The 12,240-nt window shown below is 36.7% G+C and overlaps 2 protein-coding genes across 2 annotated transcripts; both read right to left on the minus strand.

Moving 5' to 3' along the window:
• Positions 1-455: 455 nt before the first annotated feature.
• Positions 456-3,658, minus strand: ypel3 (yippee-like 3). Its single transcript, XM_067414390.1, has 5 exons — positions 3,320-3,658; positions 1,895-2,013; positions 1,754-1,797; positions 1,548-1,656; positions 456-1,449 (listed from the first exon to the last, which is right to left on the minus strand). The coding sequence occupies exons 2-5, from the start codon at positions 2,009-2,011 to the stop codon at positions 1,360-1,362; spliced, it is 360 nt and encodes a 119-aa protein (XP_067270491.1). The 5' UTR covers positions 2,012-2,013; positions 3,320-3,658; the 3' UTR covers positions 456-1,359.
• A 642-nt stretch (positions 3,659-4,300) lies between these two features.
• gdpd3a (glycerophosphodiester phosphodiesterase domain containing 3a) lies at positions 4,301-9,837 on the minus strand. Its single transcript, XM_067428910.1, has 11 exons — positions 9,569-9,837; positions 8,358-8,558; positions 7,850-7,892; positions 6,973-7,108; positions 5,848-5,893; positions 5,656-5,774; positions 5,437-5,526; positions 5,194-5,327; positions 5,047-5,106; positions 4,908-4,959; positions 4,301-4,598 (listed from the first exon to the last, which is right to left on the minus strand). The coding sequence occupies exons 2-11, from the start codon at positions 8,494-8,496 to the stop codon at positions 4,470-4,472; spliced, it is 948 nt and encodes a 315-aa protein (XP_067285011.1). The 5' UTR covers positions 8,497-8,558; positions 9,569-9,837; the 3' UTR covers positions 4,301-4,469.
• Positions 9,838-12,240: the final 2,403 nt, after the last annotated feature.

Raw genomic sequence — 12,240 nt, forward strand, 5'->3', positions numbered from 1 at the left:
TGGGTAAAAGTAACATTTTAGTTTTATTCTATAAATTACTGACAACATTGACCTTGTTCTTATGAAATTTTTAGGATGGAAGCAACCCGACACTCACTGTATTTCTCTGGCAGTAAAGCCAGAAACCCTTTTCTTTACTCACACTGTAACTTTTTGGCATGGTCAATAGTTATTTTTTGATTACAATTACTTTTGAGGTACTACTAGCACTGTTTGTGCCATTCAGCAGGTCCTACTGCAAGAGGATAGTGATGACCACAAAAGTGTTTTTTTTAAAATACTTTTCCTTATTAAATAAGTTTTGGTTCAGGTGATCATCTAATCAGCACCTCAGAATGGCTACCAACTACTTTTTATTAGGCTTTAAAATGTTAAAACGTTCTTACCCAATTTTAATGAAAGTGAAAAAGAATGAAGTGATTCAAGTAGAGAGGAAAAAAAGAACATAACAAAAGTTCTCATTTATACCCCATACTTTAATGTAAAGAATTCAGGTTAATGTAATACAAATTAATGGTTTAGCATTCAAAAAAATACATTGCTACACAAACACATTTACACGGCATGTCTGCTCTAGCATGATCAGATCAAAGTCTCTGTACATGCTCCTCAAATGTTAGATTATACTTACAACATTTCTCAGACAAAATGCCAGAAACAAGACACACATAAAAATGAATTACATCTTATAAGCACTAAGTGAAGTGTCTTAAGAATGTCAGACAACTGTGGACCATCTCTTTTATACAGCCAATAAGCCTGACGTTCTCACACTCTCCCTTACACACACACACACACACACACACACACACACACACACACACACACACACACACACACACACACACACACACACACACACACACACACACACGTTGGGATTCCTCAGTGACATGGTAAATTAAAAGATGAATTCAACCGAAATGACAATTTGGAGGCATGAATCATCCTTTATGCAAACTCTCACACGCATATTGCACATAATCCTCTCTAAGCCACACACACAAAACACATAGTAAAATAATTTCACTCGCACTACCTCGTTCACAAAGACCTCGTTCTTTAAAGTAAAAATTAATTGAATAAAAAGTCATTGGATCTTGGCATTTTGATCACACTTTGTTTAAACCTCATGAATTGCACTTCATTGGGAGAATTTGAGGGCTTGTCAAAATCCCAACAAAAATCAAGAATTCTTTGAAACTGGATTTAAGTGGTTGATAAGAATCTTAGCACAGTTTCTCCTTAGCCTGCATCTTCAAACACACACACACACACACACACACGATACATATAAAAGAAAACCTATCTCATGCTATTGCAAGTGGTGACAGCAAGTTAAAGCAAAGTTTGAAGGCTTCAGTCCCAGCCATTATCCTTAATCATGTGAGATAATTCAATAATAAACTTCCCCTCCTTATACTTCTGACTTAACTCAAATGCTTGCTCCTGTAGAAGAAGGGAGAAAGAGCAAAACAAATAAAAAAATACAATTGTGATCAGACTGTAGGGCAAGGATAAGTAATTTAAGCATGTGTCATACTTACATATTTCCAGCCCAGTGTGGTGTGGCAATTTTCACAGTAAATATCAGCCACAGCATGAAGACCGGTCAGCAGCAGCCTTTCCTCTGCTGGACCACAACCTACGTTCACCCTGAAATCAGAAAATGACAGTTAAACAAAACAATTTTTCTATCACAATGTGATCTATTATGTGAGAAGGATTTTTTTCTTTCAGAAGTGATACTCACACAGAATTGAACAGGTAGGCACGTCCTTGGCTGCCTTGAAATGACTGAAAATAGACAAACATGCGAGTCTAACGCAAACAGCATCACAATTCACAAATCTAGCTCTAAATGTGCCACTAAGTCACACAAAGCAACTCTCACCTTTGAAATGAGGTCATCATGGTTAGCCAGGTGTGCACGGCAGTGGACGCAGCTGTAGCGACGGTGACAGGAGTCCAGATAGGCCTGGAAAGTTTTGGCCTTGGTCTGCTTCACCATGTCTTTGAAGAACACACAGTCACACACAAGCAAAAACGATGTCAGATCATACCTGTCCTGCAAGGAATTATTAAAAAAAAAAAAAAAAAAAAAAAATCCTGCTGCCCTTTTTGTCTGAATTGGACCATGAAAACTTGAAGGCAAATGCTACAAAACAGCTTTGACTGCCAAAATATTTCATGGCGAGGGTGCCAAATAGTCTTGCGTAGTTAAGAAGCATGGCATTGACATCAACTAGTAATGCTGTGAACATAAAAGCAGACCAATGTTTCGAGATGGATTTTATGGACGTGACATTTACAGCAATTTTTGTTTAGACATTTGAAAAAAGTTTTAATATAATCTCGTTCTTTTTTATAGATATACTATGAAAAAAGGAAACATCCACATGACCTACTTTGCTTGGCTGCCCACACTGTAGTTACCCCATATATGGCCCGTCAGGCACGAGGGTAAACAGGAGGAGTGAAAGGCAATGGAGAACTATGACATGCTGTAATAAGGCAGCATTTGATAAAATATTCGGTTATACATTTTTTAAAAAAAGTTATGCTAACGATTTTAGTTTCGTTCTTTATGGACTTCAATGCTACAGCTCGGCCCCACAATGCAGCTGGAAAATAGATGCACGAGTCATGAAGGAATCGGGTTCATACGAGTCGAGTGCTTTCAACGATTTGGTTGAACCGGTGTACAAAACCGATTCGTAATGAGCCGAATTTGACTGATATGGGGCAAAAGCTATTTTTTTCCGCTCTATGGGCAAAAGTAATTTTGCAAATCGCGAAAATCACAGATAAAGCTGACTGTAAAATAATTTGCTTCACTTTACATTAATTCCGTAATAACATTATATTAAAACATGCCAAAACTATTATTTAAATCTAAATTAAAGTTATGATTTTATTCCAAATAGCGTTTTATCAGATGAATTAGCGATGTAACAACATGAAGACATACAATACATTACAATAATAACATCCTATACCGGCCACATTTAGGAGTGGGGAAAACGCTTAAAAGAACCAATGAATTGTTTTGTTTTTCAAACGAACTGTTCGAAAGAACCGAATCATGGAATTAATTCGGAGTACCAATCGCTAATGGATAAATTTCACCAGCTCGCGCGGCTAGACACCAGCTAAACTAACCTTTCAATCTAGCATCCTCTACTACATATTCAAGTAATACAGATCTTCACAATTTCAGCATAGTATAACGTTAACGCTTCTCAACCCGTGAATGGAGCTGTTTTACATTAGAACCCTTCTCCATTTGAAATGCTACGCAACAATAAAAAGGACCCACCTATATATGAATGATTTCTTCAAGACAAACGCTGTTCGCAGTATTGTCACCACAACAGAAGCGTGCTCAACTCAACGACATGAAGCCTTTGAGCATTCACTGAGCTCACTTTGAGAGCACTCAACCAAACAAACGTGTGGCACGCTGCGCTTTTCCTACAATTCCCTCCTTTGTGTCCCTCCTGTCGACCTGCTCTATTGACCAAAAAGTGTGAGATTAACCGAAAGCCTCGTAACTTCCAAAACTCAAACAAGCCACCGTGCAGAATATGTCGCAGCCAAATATAATCCGTAGATTTGTTTACTGTATTTTTTGAGGAAGTGTCTTATACGTCATATGGCGCAAAACAAACCGCCGTTGACCAATCACAAACCAGAAAGAGACGTCCTGAATATAGGTCAGCCAATCACATGCACTCTTCCCATGCGTTTGAAGTCACCTGAACGAACGCTATACGGTTGCGTTGAGAACGTTTTGACGAGTAAAAACAACAAATCCCTCGTGTTTTCGTTATCTTTATCTTATCGCTTTTTAGGGAAGTGTCGATTTTAGTGTCCTCTGACAATTAATAAGCCACGTAGACGATTTTAAATTAATTACATGTATTATTAACTTGGGCCGACGTTTTGTTTTGTAAGTCAGTTTTTTTCACTGAAAGATAATGTAAAGTATTAGGCCTATTTTTTTTTTTTTTTTTTTTTTTTTTAAGGACAGGGACACATTTGTTGTCGACTGATCATGTTGGGCAAGGCTGGATGGACTTTGCACGGTCTCTCACAAAAGTCGGTGATGTTTGTTTGCAAACATGGATAGGGAGGCGCTAAACTTACACGAACTCACTTAAAACCACGGACATAAAATGGAGTCGGACATGGTTATATAGTAATGCAAAAAAAAAAAAAAAGCAAAAGCAAAGAAAACGCCATTAAAACAGTCCAAGTGTAGCTTCCATTTATTGTTATAACAATAAATATATATATGTCCACACAAGTTGTCCCAGGAAGATTGCGTAAAGTCAGTTTTATCTGTACAGTGCTTTATACCAGTGTTGATAATGTAATAGTGGTATTAAAATAAACTTGCCTGTGTTAAAAGGCAAACAGCATTTGTACAGTGTTTGACTAGACAAAGGTACACTTTGTGCGTTTGATCATGTGGCTTGTTTGCACCTTCTAATATAGTTTGATAACAGGGTGGGATAGTCAGACATGACTCCAGTTGCTCCTGCGGCAAATGCAGCATCAATATCCTGTTCTGCATTACAAACAAAGAGATGAATCTAAAGAGAAACAGAAAGAAAAACACGCTGTTTTTAATTTTGAAACATCCTGGTACTCACAATATGAGGCCAGTTTCATGACCACATCCACTATTTTAAGACAGCATTTAGAACTATAGTCTAGTAATACGTCTTTTTTTATTAAAATAAGACCAATGTGCTTTTTCATGTAACTGACAATTTTTTTAAACTAGCTTTTAAGACAAGTCTAAGCAGTTTATGCAACCAGACAGTTTCCCACCAAAAACATAAGTTACTCAATACACTATGCTGTTTAAATACGGGACATGAAATAGCATGGCCACAAACCTGAATTCCTCTGTCTCTGAGGTGCTTGAACATCCCTTTTCTCAATGTTAGTCTGCCACAGAATGTAAAACACAGAAAAACTTTTCAAATGAACTTTAATTTGAAGGTATATTTTAGCACCACTACTAAGCTAAGTTACCTTTCAATTAAAAAGATGATCAGACTGCTTCTCAAAATCCACATGTCAGGTATATAGTCTCTGTAGGAAAGAGTTCAGTGAATATGCATTTGCGGGATTACCAGGCAAGCACACAACATAATATGGATTTTTTTAGTGAATACAGACTTGTTGAAGATTTGTGGAAGGTAGAACTGCAGGAAACTCTCTCCGAGGGGAACAAATGGCAGAAGACCGGTGTAGTACAGCAGGAGCAGCTGTAAACCTCGCTTTACAGTGAACATAAAGGGCATAGAGGAGTTCTGCCATTGTCAAAAAAGAAAACAAAGATATTGGAAAGAGCAAGTATGTGGAGTGGAGTATTTATTATTTAAACAAAACAAATAGGGTGGGACATGAATGCACACGCACTGTTTTGCGACAATTTTTCATGATGGTGTTGTCAACAGAAGCCCAAACTGAGATGCCTTCTCTGTTGTATTTTTTCACAAGATCAGAAATCTGAAAGAAAGAGAAAGAGTGCATAAACCTAATGTTATTGGAATAAATGAAAATAACATTAGCAGCTATTATGTGGTTTAAAGTATTGAAGTATGTGTCGATATTTGTCAATGATGATATTGCTCTTGCCTTCTCAATCAGCATGGTGTTATTTTCTTTCACTTCGATGTTCACAGCTGTATGAGGAAATTTGCAGAAAACATCCTCTAATAACGCAAAGTTTCTATCTGATCCAGTGCTGAAGTGGCCTGTACAAGGGGAGTCATTATACATTTATAAAGATGTTAATGTGTGCTGGCAATTCCATTGCTAAATACACACCTGTCTTGAAGGTGACCTCGAGTGTCTCTTTATAAGGTGGCAACTCCTGAAGAAAGATAGAGGGGAAAAAGGAAAAATAGAAAACATAAAACTTAACCAAAAAATGTGGTTTATACATGTGATGCAGGTGAGAACTCGACAAGGGAGGGTAGGATTAAAATGCAGTTTTTTTTTAAACAAACAACAATCCCAGCAAAAGGAGCAGAATCTAGGAAACACAGGAGCAGAACTGAGGACAACAAACAAGACACACATAGGAACAATCAGGGAACTAATCAACATGAAAACTACAAACAGAAACAGGAAACAAGAAAAGAACTGGACAGAATACAACCTTAAAGTCCAAAAAATAGAAACACAAGGTCCACAAAAGAGAACATGTAACAGACGATCATTTAAAATGTTATAATAATATTTAATGTCTTTAAAAGAAGTCTTTTATTCTCACCAGGCTGTATTTATTTAATTATAAATACAGTAATATTGTGATTGTGAAATATTATGACAGTTTCAAATAATTTTGAATAGATTAATTTATTTCTGAAGTTTCAGCATCATTACTCCAGTCTTCAGTGTCACATGATCTTTCACGAATAATTATAATATGATGATTTGATGCTTTATAAACATTTCTTATTATTATCAGTTCAAAACAGTACTGCTCAATCCTTTTTTGTTGTTGTTGAAATTCTGGGTAATTTTTTTAAGGATTCTTTAATGAATAGAGAAAAAAACAGTTATTGAATTAGAAATCCTTTGTAACATGATAAATGTATTTAATGTTATTTTGATCAATTTAATGCATTTTTTGCTGAATTAAAGTACTTTTGTATGCATTTTCTTTCCATTTATGACAAAGTGTAGTCTGAATTATTTGTAATAGCATAGTATAAAGCAGTGGTTCTCAAACCTATCCTGGGGTGGGGACCCCTCACAACTGCACATTTTGTATGTCTCCCTCATTAGACACAGCCCATTCAGGTTTTGCAGTCTCAACTAATGAGCTGATGAGTTGAAAAAGGTGTGTTAGTTGAGGAAAATGGGGTGTCCCCAGGACAGGTTTGACAACCACTGGTATAAAGCAGCACAGTGTATCAGGAGAAAATGTTATCCTTGACCTCTGACCTCCAGGTTTAAGGAGGAGATGGTGACATCTTGCCCAGTCTGTCTCAGGAGGTTCTCATCATGTGACACAACCACATGACCATCTTTAGTCAAGTGACAGTCCAACTCCAGCATCTCTGTGCCCACTTCAACAGCACTGAGAGGTAAACAGACAGGAATTTTAATCAATGTGACAAGAACAGTCAGGGCAGATGTTTTTGGTTACGGTAAATGATGACTAATAGTAACACTTTAGGGTACAATTATCAGTATGAACTAGTTGCTTATTAGAATGCATATTACTAGGATATTGGCTGTTAATTAGTACTTATAAAGCACATATTAATATCGTATTCTGCATGATATATTTTACATCTTACCCAATACCTAAACTGAACGACCTTACTTTTAATAAGCAGTAATTAGGAATTTATTGAGGGAAAAATCTTAGTTGCTCGCTAGTAATTAAGCGAGAACTGGACCCTAAAATAAAGTGGGACTGACTTCATGCTATCATGACTTTAGACCAGTGCTCTCAAACATTTGGACTCTTAAGGCTCATCCTTTTGTCCAATAGTTAATAAATGAAGGCCCTAATGGAAGCTGATATGTCATGTTGTACACTGCTTTGGGTTAATTGGATATAATGAATATAGTGAAAACATTTTATGGACCATTTTGTCATCTTGGAGCACATGTTCTAACAAAATCAAGTTTGGAAAAACATAAGGATGAGTAAATATAGTGAGAGAATGTTCTTTTCAGAGAGACATAGTCCCCTAAAAGAATTGTGAAAAGACAAGCATTGGAAGGACTGACCAGTCATATAAATATAAGATATTGATCTACTGTTTCAGTCTGAAAGCATAGGCTACCATGAGACCAGCTTCCCACTCACTGTGTAAAGGCCTCCATAGTGTTCTCAATCCTTTCACCACAGCCTGAGGACAGAGAAGAGGTCAGAAACTGTAAACCACCGACTCTCAGGCACACACAAAGATTAAAAAAAATAAATAAATAATAAAAAAAAAATCCTCAAAGAGTTAATCACTCACCCAGTAACATATTAACTAGCACTAGCACTTTAAATACAAACCCCATGAGTAAAACATTCACACATGCTGCCACAAACACAGAATCTCATCTAATGCTGTTCATTGACATGTTTATAAAATATTCACAAGATTTCTCTAAAAGGTTTATATAATTTTTGATGCTGTATGATAGGCCATCTGTCAGAATTTGGCTGTGACATGCAGAGCAGTAGAGACCAACAAGTGTAGCAAGAAACATTTTGGTTACTTTTAGTAAACTGCAGCATTATTACAATTAGATTTAATATGATTAGATTTAAACACAAGAAAGGGCAACAATCCGAAGCTCCAGGCATGGGGTGGATACTGTACCTCCCCTATGAGCAATGTGGGTGCAGTAGAAAGCTGTCTGCTTCTTCTTGTGTAGAATATGAGGATTCTTCAGAAAGTACAGGGACGTGAGAGCGTAGCCCCCTACTGCTGGGAGCAGGTAGTACAGGTAGCTCGCCATATTCCCAAGATAAATGGAAAGATAAGGTCTCAGGGGCAGCAGATGAATGCAAAATCATAAAGCTGTTTTTACAAAGAAAAGTGGGATTTTAATATTATGAATCATTTTATTTTATTAAATTAAAATGTGAATATTGTACAATAATAACCTTACATACATGTTATTATATTCAGGCAGTTTCACAGACAGGGTTTAGATTAAGCCAGGATCAGGCCTCAATTAGGTTCAATTAGGAGATTTAAGTAGCTTTTATAAATGTGCCCTAGAAGAATTTTTTTTTTGGTTGAATCCGAAATCGCATACTTTCCTACTATATAGTAGGCGATAAACAGTATGACAAAATAATTAAATCTGAATTAAATCACAGTACTCATTAGAATTGGCAAAAGGTAGAGCTGTACCCGGATGACCGACTACTTCTTATTAATGTCAGGAAAGCTATGTAACTGACGCTAGTAGGCCTATGTCAAATGACAACATGGCAAATGTACAGTCATACTATAGATTAGAACATACTTTTTATTGTCATGAAATGACATATTCAAAACAAGTACCTACTCAAGAGAGTGGGCCTATGTGATTTCAGACGCAGTCTTCACCGGTTTGCATCTTGAGACCAAACAATGGCAGTGACATATTATAAGATATGAACGCTAATTATGTCACTGAAAGTTTTGAATTAAAAAAGCTCAAACATGCATTTTAGTCTAGGACTAGGATTAAGCCTGGGCTGTGAGGCTGTGGGTAAATTGATTATACTAATCAAATCAAAAGTGTAAATTAAAATTGTGATATGCATGTGTAGGCCTATATATTGAATATTACAATAATTGTATTAAGTATTACATATACTCATATACTCTATGCACACACACACACACACACACACACACACACACACACATATATAGAATGTAGAAATGTGAAAAATGTATATACACTGTTTTTTTTTAATATTAAAATCTGTGTGTGTGTGGGTGTGTGTGTGTCTATCACATATAGACTAATAGACCACAATTTTTGGGAGAAAATAAATGAATAAATATATATAATACATAAAATCAAAACTTACCAGGACTATTTATTTCTTCAACTCCCTAACCGAGATATCCTGGTGTATTTGATCCAAGTACAGCAACTCCCACAAGCACCTGTCTTCAGTGCTGATGTAAATTTGACTGATTTTATCTTTCCGTTTTTCCCCTTTCTCTCACTGATAGTTTACTACGGTTTCTCAGCCACTCCCATTTTCAATCCCTTACCTTGCCTACCTCTTATATCTTTACAAGAAATGTTGCCCAATGTGCTCCAAACCAAACCGAAACTACACAGGAATGTAAAGGTCCCTCCTTTTTTCTTCATTCAATATCAATGTAACCCCATCAGATAAACAGACCTAAACAATGAAATCTTTCTCTTACGTTTTTTCAGTAATCAGTGATTGGTAGTTACACTCTTTGTGACTCCAAATTCCCTCCTCCTTTTTTGTGTCTGTCATTTGGGTACGAGTGTTTTTGAATGTGCTTGGCTTGACTTTTTGAGTGCATGTTAAGCACAGGTAGTCAGTGTTTTATACTAATATAGGTCAACAAGCTATACTAATAGGTGATTAACTAAGGATCACATGAGCTATTATTTTCTTTGTCGAGCATCCAACATTTTCGTGTGTGCGCTTTTGTCCCGTTCCTATAAACATATAAAACACGGATTCGAACTTGTGCAAATTAGGCAAGTTTTGAAGGGAGAAACAACTAAATGGGGATGCAAAGCACAAGGGGCTTCAGTCGCTTCATTACAACATTTGGTAGAAGGTATAGTGGAGGACACAAGGTGATGTTTGGCCAGTGTTCATGTTTTCACACATTTCAGTGGTTAACAAAGGCTTACGGCAGGATAAATGCAAACTCACAGTAATGTACACACTGCTGGTTCTGTGTGTCAGCAGAACATTTTTGTTTTCTATTGTTCTGGTTTTGTATAGAATTGCTGAGAGATTGACATTGAACAAACAAAGGGAGGCAGAGACAGATAGAAAGTGAGGCAGAGATAGACACTAATAGTCCATTCCTAATTTGTACAAGCATTGATTCATCTTAGGCCCCGTTCACACTGTAGGCAAAACTGGCCCAAATCAGATTTTTTTGGGGTCAAGTGACCAGGTCAGACTTCTTCAGAGGTAGTGTGAACACTCAAATCTAGCCCAGATCTGATTTTTTCAAATCAGATTTAGACCACATACATATGTGGTCCTGACTCAGACCCAGATCTGATTTCTTCCAATGCGGCTGCAGTGTGAACGACCAAGGCGGATTTGATGTGACTTTTAGGTCAATATGTCGACATTTGTCACAATTATGCGCCGGCGAGTTAGCCCTAGACACAACAGACACAGACAGTAACATTAAAAACTTGACTAGATATGGAGAATAGCGATGGAGCGAGTCAATGGAGGGAGAGTAAGGTGTTAGACCTAATTAGTATATGGGAAGATACGTCAATTAAAGCTACGCTAGAAGGATCCTACCGTAACCACTCGGTTTTTGAAAAATAGTACACGAAATAAAAGAACGGGGACACAGAAAAACGTGGTTTCAGTGCCAAAGGAATGTGACAAAAGGCCAAAATAACCAATTTTGCTCTCTTTCTTTTCATTCTTCTCCTCTTCAGCACATGCTCATTAATGTTATGGCTTCCATAACACAAACATTTTTGCTTACTTCCTCCATAACCTCCCGAACTTTAGTGCAACAGCGTGCTGCGTCTGATGTAATTGATATTGTCCTTTTGCACATGCTGGTTAGTTTAAAACCTCAAACAGTTCACACTGGAATCAGATATAGGCCACATTTTAAAAGGTAATGTGAACAGCCAAACAAAAAATCAGATCTGAGCAAAAAAAAATCTGAATTGAGCATTAAGACTTGTGGTGTGAATGGGGCCTTAGTCTATCACAGTTTGGTCACAGTTTTGCATTTGAATCAGTGGTAGACAAGAATGCAAGCACACCCTTATCCTAAACAGCTTGATCTGTCTTCAAGAGCAGAATGCCTCACAGCAGAATTCTCAACCCATGCTGAAACATGTTGTCGAAGCAGAGGAGTGATCCAACTGGACAGGCAACTTGGCGCATTTGAAAACGGTAAAAGAGCTCCCAGAAAACAAGGAGTGGAATTTTGGAGAGAATATTAATCCATTCATTAGCCATAAATTAAATTAAACATTAACTTCCAATAAAGTTTACCGTTGTTCGGTTATAACATTTGATTTTCCCAAACTAATGAAAATGAAGTAGCTTTTGTTAGCCATAATGCCACTCCCTTCACAGGAAACCAGAAAACATCCATCTTGCATCATGGGAATATGACTAAAAGGCAAATGTAACCATGGCTGTCAAATTGCAATTTATTTACAATACACAGGTAATGTTTGAAATAAACTCTCTGCTAATCACAAGGAGGAAACAAGGTCATAAATACATTATTAATACATTTGAGTGGCAATAAAAAAAGAAGTGAGAGCAAATAAAAACACTTTAGCCATAAGTGCATGAGCAGAGCAGTTGATTTTAATTTCACATATGCACACTTAGGTTTAAAAAAAAAAGGAGAAAAAAACTAAATTAATATGAGAATATGTAAACTCACTTTTTAAAGGATAATTTGCAAATATATTACACTCCCAAAAGATATGTTGCTGTTATATGCAATATATTTTTATTGATATGACAATGATAAGTTGTGTATG

The sequence above is a fragment of the Pseudorasbora parva genome, chromosome 2, assembly GCF_024679245.1.
Source record: "Pseudorasbora parva isolate DD20220531a chromosome 2, ASM2467924v1, whole genome shotgun sequence".
NCBI lineage: Eukaryota > Metazoa > Chordata > Actinopteri > Cypriniformes > Gobionidae > Pseudorasbora > Pseudorasbora parva.

What these genes read in the sequence shown, in the direction of transcription:
- ypel3 (XM_067414390.1), bottom strand. Translation starts at nt 2,011, where the DNA reads ATGGTGAAGCAGACCAAGGCCAAAACTTTCCAGGCCTATCTGGACTCC. An exon ending in ATGATGACCTCATTTCAAAG is followed by an intron (nt 1,798 to 1,894) that starts GTGAGAGTTGCT and finishes GTCTATTTTCAG; the next exon opens with TCATTTCAAGGCAGCCAAGG. An exon ending in CCACACTGGGCTGGAAATAT is followed by an intron (nt 1,450 to 1,547) that starts GTAAGTATGACA and finishes CTTCTTCTACAG; the next exon opens with GAGCAAGCATTTGAGTTAAG.
- gdpd3a (XM_067428910.1), bottom strand. Translation starts at nt 8,496, where the DNA reads ATGGCGAGCTACCTGTACTACCTGCTCCCAGCAGTAGGGGGCTACGCT. An exon ending in ACTATGGAGGCCTTTACACA is followed by an intron (nt 7,109 to 7,849) that starts GTGAGTGGGAAG and finishes TTTACCTCTCAG; the next exon opens with TGCTGTTGAAGTGGGCACAG. An exon ending in TCAGAGACAGAGGAATTCAG is followed by an intron (nt 4,599 to 4,907) that starts GTTTGTGGCCAT and finishes GTTTCTCTTTAG; the next exon opens with ATTCATCTCTTTGTTTGTAA.